Raw genomic sequence first — 13,985 nt, forward strand, 5'->3', positions numbered from 1 at the left:
AAAGTATTACCTCAGTATTAGCTAAGTTGCGGACGACACCAAGCTGGCAGGAAGTGTCGATCTGCCTGGGGGTAGAGAGGCCCTGCAGAGAGATCTGGACAGGCTGGATCTCTGGGCTGAAGCCAACGGGATGAGGTTCAACAAGACCAAGTGCCAGGTCCTGCACTTTGGCCACAACAACCCCAGGCAACACTACAGGCTTGGGGCAGAGTGGCTGGAAGACTGCGTAGAGGAAACGGACCTGGGAGTGTTGGTCGACACTCAGCTGAGCATGAGCCAGCAGTGTGCCCAGGTGGCCAAGAAGGCCAATGGCATCCTGGCTTGGATCAGAAATAGTGTTGCCAGTAGGAGCAGGGAAGTCATTGTCCCTCTGTACTCAGCACTGGTGAGGCCCCACCTTGAGTACTGTGTCCAGTTTTGGGCCCCTCACTGCAAGAAAGACATTGAGGCCCTGGAGCGTGTTCAGAGGAGGGCGACGAAGCTGGTGAGGGGTCTGGAGCACAGGCCTTATGAGGAGCGGCTGAGGGAGCTGGGATTGTTTAGTCTGGAGAAGAGGAGGCTCAGAGGTGACCTTACTGCTCTCTATAACTACCTGAAGGGAGGTTGTAGTGAGCTGGGGGTCAGCCTCTTCTCTCTTGTAACTAGTGACAGGACGAGGGGGAATGGCCTCAAGTTGCACCAGGAGAGATTTAGGCTGGACATTAGGAAACACTACTTTTCTGAAAGAGTGGTCAGGCACTGGAATGGGCTGCTCAGGGAGGTGGTTGAGTCACCGTCCCTGGAGGTGCTCAAGAAACATCTAGATGTTGTGGTGAGAGACATAGTTTAGTGGGGTTATTGGTGGTAGGTGGATGGTTGGACTGGATGATCTTGTAGGTCTTTTCCAACCTAGCTAATTCTATGATTCTAAGTTGACATCTGAACTAAACAAGAAACTAAATGTAATACAACAAAAGCACAGTTATCTTAATCCTCTATTTTAAAAATGAACACTGCTGTTCTCTAGATCTACAACATCTGTAGAAGTCCAGATGACTGCTGATCAGAAAATAAAAATTGCATTTCAATAGTTTTTGTTATTTCTTTAATCTATATTTAAGGAAATTGTTTACTGAGACCTAAAATGATCAAGGAGTACAAAAACTAATTATGTTCTGGTCATTTTTAAAAATAATCAGAAAAATAATGCAATAATACTAGCCCTTTACAGGGTGCATCAAAAGACAGTACCCGCAAGCTTGAGGGATACAAAAAGGCAAAGCAGACAGTCCCTTGTATGACCAATATTATCCTAGTCATCAGGGCTCTTAAGGCAGGACAATGAAAAAATCTTTATGTACTCTAGGTTCTTAGGAAGTTAACCAAGACCTTTTACTTGCCCGTGGAGTTTAAGTTCACTTGAGAAAGTGCAGCAGAGGGTGCAGGGTGCAAGTTCTGCTGCTAAGGTCTTATTTCCAAGCAGAAATGACACCAATATATATTAAAAAAAGGAAAGAAGCAAATAACTAAATAAATAAGGAGATAGAATGTAAGGCTAATGGTGCTGCATCTAAACAAAGCACCTTAGGTATCAAATGGCTGAATCATAGAATGGCCTGGTTGAAAAGGACCATAAAAACCATCTAGTTTCAACCCCCTCTGCTGTTTGCGGGGTCACCAACCACTAGACCAGGCTGCCCAGAGCCACATCCAGTCTGGCCTTGAATGCCTCCAGGGATGGGGCATCCACAACCTCCTTGGGCAACCTGTTCCAGCATGTCACCACCCTCTGAGTGAAAAGTTTCCTCCTAATATCTAACCTAAACCTCCCTTGTCTCAGTTTAAAACCATTCCTCCTTGTCCTGTCACTGTCCCACCATGTAAACATTCCCCCTCCTGTTTATACACTCCCTTCAAGTATTGGAAGGCCACAATGAGGTCTCCCCGGAGCCTTATCTTCTCCAAACTAAACAAGCCCAGTTCCCTCAACCTGTCTTCATAGGAGAGGTGCTCCAGTCCTCTGATCATCTTAGTGACCCTCCTCTGCATCTTTCTTGTACTGGGGGCCCCAGGCCTGGATGCAGTACTCCAGATGAATATGAGGATTAAATTTCTTTTTGTGTATAAATTTTAAAAAACAGAAAAAGGGCTTGTTACTTCTTGTGATTCCCAAGGCGTTAATCCAGGTGGGCAAGCAAGGGCTAATGAAGCAGACTCCTAGAGACCCTAACAATACCTGAGCAGAACCTTGCTCAGCAGAACCAGACATTGTCCTTGAAGAACAAAATTAGAGGCAGAGCCTTCAGCTTTTGCCGCATTGATGAATTCACACAGCTCTGATTAGTAGGAAATGAGACAACAGAAAGCCTGTTGCTGTTAGTGCCCTAAGAGTAACTACTTGTTCAGCCTAGTAAAACTAGTGATTGCAAGATAGCTGAAGAGCATTTTCCAGGTTTATTCCCTCCTCATAGCAAATATTTGTCATGTCATCTATACCTCACAGGAAACGGATACTAAAATTCAGCTCTCAGACAATCTGTGAGCCCAACAAATCATCCTTCTTACGCAGAACACTGGTGAAGAAATCAGCAGGAAGAACTAATGCACCACTCAAATCTGCAGAATTAAGGTAATGGAGGACATCTGAGAGAAGGCAGTGTATATACTGTACACACAAACTGAAAAAGTAGTGAAAAATGTGGACCAGGTATAAAAAGACCAAATATTGAAAAAAAAATAGTGCTCTCAACTTCATACATAAGAAAAAACAAGATTGTGCTCCACTACCTCTTATTCAGATGCTGAGAGGTGATGAAAAGGTATCAGATTTCAGAAAGTGTATACTGTAGAAGTCTTTGAAGTACGCAGTTTACACACCAGAATGTATGAATATGGATACTAACACTTAAACATCATGATTTAAAATACAGTCTCCTCTGATAATTCACTACTTTTGTAGTCAGGTTAATCATAGATTTTACTGTAATACACAGTATTATTTTAATAGTAAAAATATGTGCAAGCAATCACCTCTCAGTTTACATTTTGTTTGTTTAACACCAGAGGACATAAAAACAAGAGGACCAAGCAAAGCAACAAGTTTCCTAAACTTCCAGTAAGAAAATACTGTCATTTCAAATAACGAAGGCAAACCCTGTGAGCTTTAAAATAACAAAGCTTGAACCTTGTGAAATAAAAGTAATCTAGTTTGGATATTACTCACAACCTTGAAGCACACAGTATTATTGGGAATGTTTTGCTTTGAAACTACTTGTGTTTTACCACTGTATTTCAGAATACTGAGAAACAGTTTTCTCCACAAACCAGAAGAAGATTTGTATTTACCTTAACGTGCAATTCAGGATGAGCATTCATATAATCAAACAGCTTCTGATAATTCTGGTACTGCTGATCCCATTCTGAGCTCTCAGCATAACGGAAATCATCCCCTAGTGGAGCCAACAGAACTTTAGTACGGAAAAGCTTTGACTTCTTTCTGTATTGATCTAAGATCATCCAAGCCCTAGGAAAAAAAAATAATATAATTCAGAAAACATAATAAGGTCAGTACTTGAAACAATTATTTGACATCAAGCTATGAGTTAGGGTGACCCTAAACAAGACATACACTACTCTGTTTCTCTTTGTAACTAAAAGCTAGATGCAATTCCCTCTATTGGGGCACCACATTCAACCAACTATGCTGCAGAAACTATACTAATTAAATCTTCCAAAAAGCTTATCAAGATCTTAAACAGTAGGTCAGACTGCATCAATTCGTTCCAGTGCCAAAACAAACCTTCATTTTACATTATGTTTACCTGCTTTATATTTAGATAACAATCGTAATCCCCTCCAGCCCTTATTTAAAATAATAAGCAAGCACTTCTCATCCCCTTCTGTAATTCACTAAGACATCTTACTTTGTACCTCCTCAACAGAATAATACCCCATAAATTAATCTTGTAGGAACTTCAGCCTTGCAAAAAAGATTTATTTTGGAAGACCACTGTTAATAACCACTGTTTCCCATTCAGCCAACTTCTTTCCTGTCTTGGAGTCAGACCCTCTTAACCTCAAAAACAGCCTTAAAAAAAACAACACACAAAACCAAGCAATCAAACAATTAAACAAAAAAAGGAAAAAGCAGTAAAATTCCCCTTTGGCACCTACTCAGTCCTTTGGCAAGGAAAATATATGTTTCTGTCATTGTAAGTATTGAGTAAACACATCATCTGAATGTACAGGGATGGGAGGAACACATCAGCACAAAACAAACCAGTTTCAAACTAGTTCCATTACAAAGCACCAATTAAATATCCGACATAGCAAGTCAGGTATATCCTCTACTAAGAATTCTGTTTCAGGAAAAGTTGGCCTCTAATTAAACTTCTGAAATCACTCACAGGCAGTAGTGAGAAAGAGTCATCAAAAACCCACAGGCCGAACTTGCTGAAGACAAATAATATTTTTGAAGAAAAAAAACAACACTGAGATTCAAAAACACTTTCACTTTCTTGTTCCTCAGAAAGATATTAGGTAGACTTTGATATACGTTCATTCTATCGCCCTTAATGAAAATGTGAAAACCGAATGGATTAGTCATGATAAACTTTTTCTAGCCATGTAACAATGCCTATATTATAACAGCAGCAACAACATTTTATTGGCTTCTTAAACAGTAAAAAAATATTGCAATTGTTGACAAAATACATAATGCATTTCTTAATGTATCAATATAATGTTAATCGGCAAAGTCAGTAACAACATCAACAATAATTTTCACCTTTCTTTCAGAAGCCTTCATATTATCACTGACTGCTTAAGACCTTTGAAAAAATAAGTAATCCTTCATATCACAAATGTCTCTATTTAAAAGAAAAACTCAAAATATTTGGCTAAAACATACAAAAAGCAATTGACAAGGATAGTTTTCCAGCTCTTATCAAAGGAGGAGCAGCAGCTACCTATCTGTGGAAATCAGAAGGAATTTTGCAGCAGCTAATAGCAAGTCCAAAATGACAGGCTGACAATAGGGACTGTGAAGTCACAGCTTAAGCCCATACAGCACATCAAGCACAAGGGTCTCACTCGCTCTACAATCTCAACTACAAAACAAAGCTATTAAGTTGATTTGCAATTTGCTATTCAGGTAATTTTGTGAAGGAGATCTTTATGCATGGAAAGTACTTCCTACTAGGCTGCCAATCTCAAGAATTTGAGATCAAATGCAAACACCAATGCCACATAAGCAGTTTAATTCTACTCGCCAGTTCCTTGTTGAGCAAGGTCACCGATAGTACAGAGGAAAATGCTGAATGATCAAAGTGCCTTTTGAGCAGTAGGGGAAGAGGTAGAAAACCAATTTTCTATGCCTGTAGAGTACTGAGTGTACTCTTCTGCAGTTCTGATTCTTTCCTATATCTAAGCACAGGAAAGGGACGTTCACCAAAATAAGCTAAGCTTCCTCAAACAAAACAATTCAATTCTATTCAAGGAGAGGCAAAAAATAAGCTGTATCTTCTCGAAGGTATGACTAATCTTTAACTCAGATACAAGTTGTTTGCTCAAAAGCTAGAACTACAACATATAGGTGAGGGTACAGTTGAAAGACTAGGCATGTACAAAGAGTCTTTATAACCAGTGCTGTTCTGAGGTGTAATTTAAAAAGGTCAGGCTTTCAATTAGGCTTCTACCTCATTCCTTCCTTTAATCGCAATTAAACTTGCAGGGCAACTATAAATCCAACAGCTACGAGTCTTAAGTTTTCAATCAAATATTTCTTTAGAATGCACATAAGGCTATAATAGTATTGGAATCAAAAGCAATCCCATGTGGACATTTGAGATGTGTTTTTATCAATTTAATTGCAATTCTAGCATTGATTAAAGGTCACTGATGTAAACCCTGCCTCTAAATTTAATGTATCAAGTACTACTTTATTCAGATCCATGCAGTACAGATTTCCTGTATTTTTTCAGTCTCAAGAAACAAACCAGAAATGAGAGATATGACTGTGCTACAGACCTTAGTCTTGGAAAGCTTATGACATAGATTTTCAAATTACTCCTGTATTTCTCACATCCCTTCTTCATAAAGAACTGTAGAACTTGTGTTACACAGGCCCAATCAGAAAAGTTTTTCTAGAATATTCCAACATTTCTTTAAATATGAGTCATACTTTTAGCATTCTCCAGCAAACCAGTATTCCTCATATTTTAATGGAGTTATTTGAAAGTACATCATTGGAGGTGAAATTCACATACTGTTTTCAGCGTTACAAGTGTAAATAAGCCAGGTTCTGAACACAAAGACAATGAATCAGTTTTTCACTTTCTCCTTAGACAGTATCTACCAACCTGCTGCAACTCCACATTAAGACACAAGAATTTATCTACAGTTTCCAATTACATACTGAAAACTAATGCAGAAAGTTACGTTTTTGAGATCATACTGAGACTTGATATACTTCAACTTGATCGTACCTTCAAAAACTACTTGCCACACATCTTATACTGATTCCATGCAACATGATGAAAGAACCATTTCTTACAAAAAGGTCTAATTTAGATCGTTATGCAAAAGTGGCATCTTGGAAGCTCCCAGATAAGTTCAGACAAAAAAAAAAAAAAAAAAAAAGCTCAAACTGCATTCCAAGCAGGCTCTCCATACTATCATCATGGCCTGCACATTTCAAGTATTTGTTAAAGCATTTGTCACTCATTCATACATTTGTCGCAACAAACTCAGTCACATAATCAGGATTTTTCCTTATGTAACTTGGACCTAAACACATGTAAGCTTTTCTTTACTATTGATAAGCACACAGTAACTGAAAATTCTATCTGTACTCTACCATAACTATTGCTCTCTTGTCACCTTCATCTTTCATTTTTCTACTTTCAAATAAAATTACTTTTTCCTATCATCATTTCTAGTTCTAAAAAATGACAGTTGTGATATATGTAATTTTTTTAATGTTACAAATCACATTTCTGATGACAGCAGCTCACTTTAAATCGTCACCATCTAGACTAAAACTTAAAAGTCACCCTGCTATTCTTAATGTCTGTCACACTCAGCAGTCTGCAATAATTCTGAACACCTCCACAGACTTCTCTTGCACTCACAGATGTTATACAAGGCCTGAAGGCAGTAAACAGGACCACAGAATACAGTCTTTCTGAAAAAAAAAACTTTAGCAGTTCCATCTTCCAATTTATTTAGTTTCAAAAAGGTAAAGTAAATGGTTATGTAAAACTTTGAAATGTAATTCTTAACAGTAGATAAACAACTGGGTTTTTTTTGTTTGAAAAACTGAACTGGATTGCATCTGAATTTTTTTTAGTTTTTTAACAGGACACACAAGATACAGGACATAGATTCATTTAAACCTTTCACACTAGGAAACCTAGGCCACAGATGGCCAAGCACTATAAGGATATACCATGGGAAAATATCTCACTGTATTGCAGTTACAGAATACTAAACTGTGCTATTCCTGCTATTCCTTAAGTATTCTGCTGGCTGGAGACAAACCATCTTCAATTCACAAAAATTACAGCAAACCACAAGTTACATATCTACTCACTGGATTTTGTATTGAAAGCCCTTGCACAGTTAATTTCCAAAATTAATATAGAATTAGGGGAATTGGGCCAATCTCAATTATAGTGTTACATAAATTATGTACAGTAAAATACTGTAAATTTTTTACAGTCAGAAATCAGGAAAGCTCTCCTTCTCTATGCTACTTTCATCAGTCATTCAGCACATATCAAAATTTTTCCAACTGTAGACCTGGATTCCATTTCCCTTAAGATAAGCTCTCTAACAGTGTTTCACATTTTCTATAGTATAAGTTTAATTACTATAAAAAACTTATGAATTACGGCTTTGGCCCACATCAAAGTTAAACCTATGGAAACACAAAATAAAGAACAGTAAAGACATCTGATAAATACACACAGTACTACTGTGCTACTGCTCTTTGTCTGGTTTTTTTTCTGCTTTGTGAATATTCTTCAGAAGATCTCAAAGAATTTCTGCAACTAGGACCACATACCATTATTCTGATACTCATGCTAAATAACCCACCTGCACCCAAAAGCCACTTATATACTTCAACTTGCATAATACTGGTACTTCAGAGCTGTACCAGTGAATGCCCAGTGATATTGACAATACAGTCCTGACCAAATACAAATCCTTAGATGCATCAAGTTAGTCAAGAATTCTGACCTGTATTTAAGAAAATGAAGTAAAAAAAGGTAAACAGTGGTAGGGAAAGAACTTCCATTCAAAAATGAAACAAAACAACTACCAGAAAAGTTGATGCAATTCAAGATTCTTTTTATGGTTTGTGCTATCAACATAAAGCTTCTTCAAAATGATTAAATACAAAAAAGAATCATGGTAAAAAAAAAAAAAAGTCTCAGAAAGCAAAACAATAAACCACACCAACTTAACTGTTTGGATCCCTGAGGTGCTCAGAACCAGAGTGAATGGGGTGGGGTGTGGGCAGAGAATGGAGCAAGTATTTGAAAGAGTGAGATAAATTCAAGTGACATCCTGTAAGAGACACATTTGAAGTTTTTTTTTTCTCTTCCTGTTTCATTACCAAATAGGTACAAGTCTAACTGGATGTTCTGCCGTACCCTGTTAGCAAGGCCCAACTGAACAGGAAAACAGAAAAAAATTGGCATTCCTACAACGAGGATTTACCAGAGCCTATAAAACTTGCAAACTCACATGACAAGAAATGGAAAAAAAAAGGAAATGCATCTTCCTTAATTATCATCTATTTTAAAACTTCACTGCCTACTGTACATTGAACTTAAGAGCAAATACTAGGTATTATTTTTTACTTAAACTCATCAAGCTAATCATAGTTGTCATCTTAGACCAGAACAATTTTTTGTCTGGTTTTGAAGTTATTTTCTTCCAGAATATGAAAAAATTGTACCTGTGTTTAATGTTTCCAGAGTGAATGGCTTCAGGTGGAACTCTCCATGGACAGCTTACTCTTCCTCCAGGAAGACGTTTGAAATCGAACTGGCAGCAGATTTTTGGATCTGGACCACAAGTATGAGGAACATCATAGCTATAGAAAGGCATCATATGACAAAGGATATCCGTACTGGATCCCAAATCTGGAATTAAATAAATATAGCATACCTTTACTATAAACTCTTAATTTGCCAGAACAAAATCAGTTCCACAATCTCAATCCATGAACTGTATTAAAAACATTAGACCAAGAAAATTTCTTGCTTTCAATATCCATTTCTGGACTCTTTGTCGAGCAGAAACTTTTCTGTGTATGCTTTACATAATAATGAGGCTAAAAACTGATACAACACAACTGGAATCCCAAAAAAGCATAAACTGCTTTGGAAATATACGAAGAAAATGTTAGGGAATTTTCCACTCATATAAAGCTATTTCCAAAATTACAGAAGTGAATAAAAATACTTTTATACTTAGGGAGTAAAAAAAAACCTACACAAAAATGAAAAAAATGATGCAGCAGCCTCCTTCAAAATAAATAATTAAATATGTTATTCTCTCGAGCACATCTGAATTGATAAGCTTTAGTAGTATCTGGATTTCTGGAACATGTGGCTTCATTACACTACCTGTATGATTCCACATACTTGTAAAATAGATTCTGGGTACTTATATATGAACTGCATATACTTCTATGTAATCTTGAGATAACTTTTGAATTTGATTAGTCAGTCCATTCTCTAAAGTTTATCCCACTAGGATTAGAGCTGTATACTAACTCTGTCCTTCTCAAAAGAAGGTCTTTCAAAATTTAACTTCAAAGAGAACCTTAAGTTCTTTCGGATTTTAAATGAGTCCTAAATTTACTCACGTGGTAAAACCTCTAAACACTGTTTACTTCACTATGCACTAAGTAGTTTTATGGTTAAAAAGGGGGATGAATGCTGCCTATGTGCCAAACAACCTGACTCCTAAGAAAAATATGTCACTAATACGTAACTAAATACTCTTCAAAGAGTTACATCTTTGTCATTCCACTTCAGACCTTTTATTAAAATACTCTTATTTTACTATTACCTTGTCATGACTTAAATGGCAATTATCCACTAATACATGTATTTACTTTTCAACTATAGCAGTCATCTTCATCTCAGGTACTACATCTACATATTATGCCAGATGAGCATGCTATGTACTTCTATCTGTGATCTCTTCTGAAAAGCCTTCTGAAACCCAAAAACTACACCATATCATACACATGATTTATGCATGCAATCATTTTAAATGGGCAGGTCAGTTAAGCATTCTATAAAATGAATGGCATATACCAACATTAAAATAAAAGTGTTTGTAAAAGACTATTTATTTCACAGTTTCATGTCTTTTTTTTCCCAGGAAAAGTTTGCTTGCACAGCAGACTGCTTTCTCTGAGTACCTTTCTCACTTCAGTTTCTGATTAACAACATGCAGATACCATAAAACTTCAAAATCATCACTACCTTTCAGTAGCAAGAATAAACTCGTTGCACTCTGTACTGATAAAATAGTGACATATCAGTTTATTTTAAAAAAGCAAAAAAAAAATTTCAGCGCATACCTTCACCATATAGCTTATAAGAACTTGGAACAGTATATTAAGCAAAACAAAAGATTCATACGGAAAAGTATGTTCATTTAAACACATAACAGTTTCCTAAGATAATAATGACAACGTTAATTATGAAACTTTTCAAACTGTGTAACATGAAATTTATAAGACAGCATTACACTTCTAAAAGTAAAGTGTACTTTTTTATATACTTGAAAGGAAGGTGAATTTTTATTCAAAGTTTTTAACTGGGAAACAGAAAAAACTAAAATGTGCAAAAAACTTTTCCCCTTCCCACATATTGTGTAAAAGAGATAGGAGCAGGAAAACAAAATTAAAAACACATTCAAAAGTGAAGAAACAGTTAAGACAAGATTACAGCAGAAAAACTACAGCTTTCATATTTTAATCCCTTCCCTAATGTTTAGGTACTCACTTTTCCTTTTTGTTACAAAAACTATCCTCAAATAAAATGAACAGCCTATTTTTTTTTAATGGAACTTCAATTGTATTGTTTTTTTTAAACCTAGGCTATTCTAAAAAATGTGTTCTGCAAAGATTTTCAGAGTATTTATTCAAGTTACCCCTATATTTTCCATATATTAACAAAAAAAATATCAACAGAAAGGAAAAACACATACCCCAGTTCTGTCTCCAAAAGAATTCTAGTGTCTTCTGAGTTGCAAAATACTTTTTAATTGAGTAATGAACTCTTTGTATAAGCATTTTTGAAAATCCTGCACGTTTCAGAAGATAGGCCATTGTTGGTGAATGCCCAAAGGGATCAACTGCCCAACCAGACTTTGGTTTTACTCCTGTTGACAAAGTATAAAGAGGATGAAAAAATTCTTACTGTTCACTCAAAGAAACATGTACCAATATAGTTCAAATCAGACCATTTAATATAGAATCTCAAAGAAGATAAAAGAAAATACACAGCTGAGTACTAAGTCTCCTGCAGAACACACCTCGAAGTTAACTATCTAGAATTAAACATAATTACTTATGAAAAAAATCAAATATCCTAGAGGCAAGGCAGTCTGTCTAATTACATTAAAAAAACAGATTAGTACCCTATATTGTTATACTATTTTCATTTTGTCTCAAACATCTTTACATGGAACCATAATTAAACTTCTTTCTCATTTAAGTCATTTCCAGATGTTACAACTGAAAAGGAATGCTGGAATAAAATGAACAGATGAAAACAGATGAAAACATGATGTGACTTGTTTAATTTCCAGTCAGTGTAATTTAAATAATTTTAATCTACATTTGCTTTGGGACTATTTTTTCTTTCAAAATGAAAGAATTTACTTGGCTGGCAAACATTAGAATCATACTGGTTACTATTACCTTTTCATTTGATTTCATACTAGCAAATAAAGAAATTGTATCTAACTCTTGTTTAACTAATTCTTCACTATGGCTCCTCTGAATATGTTTTTACCTTCTCATAAAAAAAAAAAAAGACCAAAAAAAAACAAACAAGCAAGCAGTAGGGAGTATATCATCTTTTTACTATAGTACACCTTCATCTCCCAGTCTCCAAATTGTGAGACATAATTATGGAAACTGCAGTTTAAGGAAGACCTCTCTAGAGAGGTTTGCTACCTGTGAGGGGCCCGTATTTGGGATATCAAGAAGAGGATACCAGGTATGATAAAGCAAGGAAACTAGTATCCCCTCCTGGTCTTTCAAGCTGGATCACACAGGTAACTGAAAAACATCAAAGACGACTTCACATTCCCTAGGAAGATGCTGAAGAGATCATGAGCACGGGTACCGTTCTCCTCAGTCATCCTAGTTGGAGACCGGGATCCTCACAAAAGGAGAATGGACCAATTGAATGACTGGCTGCCTAGGTGGTGTCACACTGAAGGTTCCATGATCTATGATGTACCTTTGATTAACTGGGAATGTTGACGTGGGACAGGACGCAAATGACCAGGAGGGGACAAGAATATACCAGGCAGCAAGCTGGCTGGGCTTATCACCAGGGCTTTAAACTAGAGCTGCTGGGGGAAGGGGGTGTACTGTTGAGTGACAGAGAGCCAGGGAATACTCACTTCGGGCAGTAGTAGGGGAAAGCTCAGATTTGTCCCAGACGTTTGTGAGACCTAGGAAGGTAATGCGTCCTAAAGCCCAACTGAAGTGTCCCCATATGAATGCACACAGCATGGGAAATAAGCATGAAGAGTTGGAAACCACAGTATACTTAGAAAACCATTATCTTGTTGCTATCATCATAGCATGGTGGTATGATTTGCCTAACTGGAATACCACCATTAGGTGCTATAAGCTTTTTAGAAGGGACAGGCAAGGTAGGAGGGGCGGGGGTGTTGCCTGATATGTTAAAGAGTGGGAAGAGTGCAAGGAGATGCCTTTGAGAAACAGTCAAGAACAGGCTGACAATCTGTGGGTTAAAATTAGGGACAATACTAACAAAAGACAGCTGGTGGTCAGGGTCTAATACAGGCCACCTGATGAGAGGGAGACTGTTGATGAGGCCTTCTTGCTCCAGCTGAAAGAGGTGTTGCACTGGCAAGCTCTCATTCTAATGGGGGAATTTCAACCACTTAGATATGTGCTGGCAAGACAAGATGGGGAGTTGCAAGCGATCCAGAAGACTCCTGGAGTCCATCAACAATAACTTTCTCGTTCAGGTATTGGACAGACCAACAAGAGGGGAAGCGTTGCTAGACTTGGTGCTCATCAATGTGGAGGAAGTGGTTAAAGAGGTTAAGATAGGAGGCAGCCTGGGTGACCGTGCCCCAGTTGAGTTCGTGACCTCAAGGAGTGTGGGCCTTGCAATGAGGAGAGTCAGGACACTGAACCCCAGGAGAACAATCCTCAGGCTGTTTAATTGCTGGAAGAGATCTCCTAGGAAACTGTCCTTAGGGACAAAAGAACAGAACAGAGCTGGCAGCACTTTAAGAATAATTTCTCAGGGTTAGGTACTTAATGAGTTCTTTGCCTCGGTCTTCACTGCCAACCAGGCTTCCCAAGTCTCTCATGTCCCTGAACTTTTAAGTGGAGTTCAGTGAAGCAAAATCCCTCCCAGTGTACGAGTGGAGCAAGTCCAAGACCAATTCATGAAGCTGAATGTGTACAAGTCTATGGGGCTGGATGGTCTGCATCCTAGGGTCCTGAAGGAGCTGGCTGATGCGGTTGCCAAGCCACTCTTCATCATATTTCAAAAGTTGTGGCTGTCAGATGAAGTCCCCAAGGACTGGAAAAAGGGAAACATTGCTCCCATTTCTAAGAAAAGGAGAAAAGACAACTGAGGAACTACAGGCCAGGTAGCCTCACATCTGTGCCTGGGAAGATCATGGAGCAGATCCTCCTGGAAGAGATGTTAAGGCACATGAGGGATGATCAGGAGATCCAAAACAGCCAGTATGGCTTC

At 37.6% G+C, this 13,985-nt stretch overlaps 1 protein-coding gene across 6 annotated transcripts in view; it reads right to left on the reverse strand.

The window, feature by feature from the left end:
- Positions 1-13,985, reverse strand: part of MAN2A1 (mannosidase alpha class 2A member 1) — a 134,290-nt gene that overhangs the window by 77,615 nt on the left and 42,690 nt on the right. For all 6 annotated transcript variants that reach the window (XR_002433190.1, XM_021379729.1, XM_021379730.1 and 3 more), the window contains exons 6-8: positions 11,218-11,391; positions 8,945-9,131; positions 3,325-3,502 (exon numbers count right to left, since the gene is read on the reverse strand). Coding sequence is in view for 5 of the 6 variants with exons in the window: in XM_021379729.1 (XP_021235404.1) it covers positions 3,325-3,502; positions 8,945-9,131; positions 11,218-11,391 (539 nt within the window). In the remaining variant the exon portion in view is untranslated. The remainder of the gene's footprint in view (positions 1-3,324; positions 3,503-8,944; positions 9,132-11,217; positions 11,392-13,985) is intronic.

Source organism: Numida meleagris, chromosome Z (assembly GCF_002078875.1).
Source record: "Numida meleagris isolate 19003 breed g44 Domestic line chromosome Z, NumMel1.0, whole genome shotgun sequence".
Lineage (NCBI taxonomy): Eukaryota > Metazoa > Chordata > Aves > Galliformes > Numididae > Numida > Numida meleagris.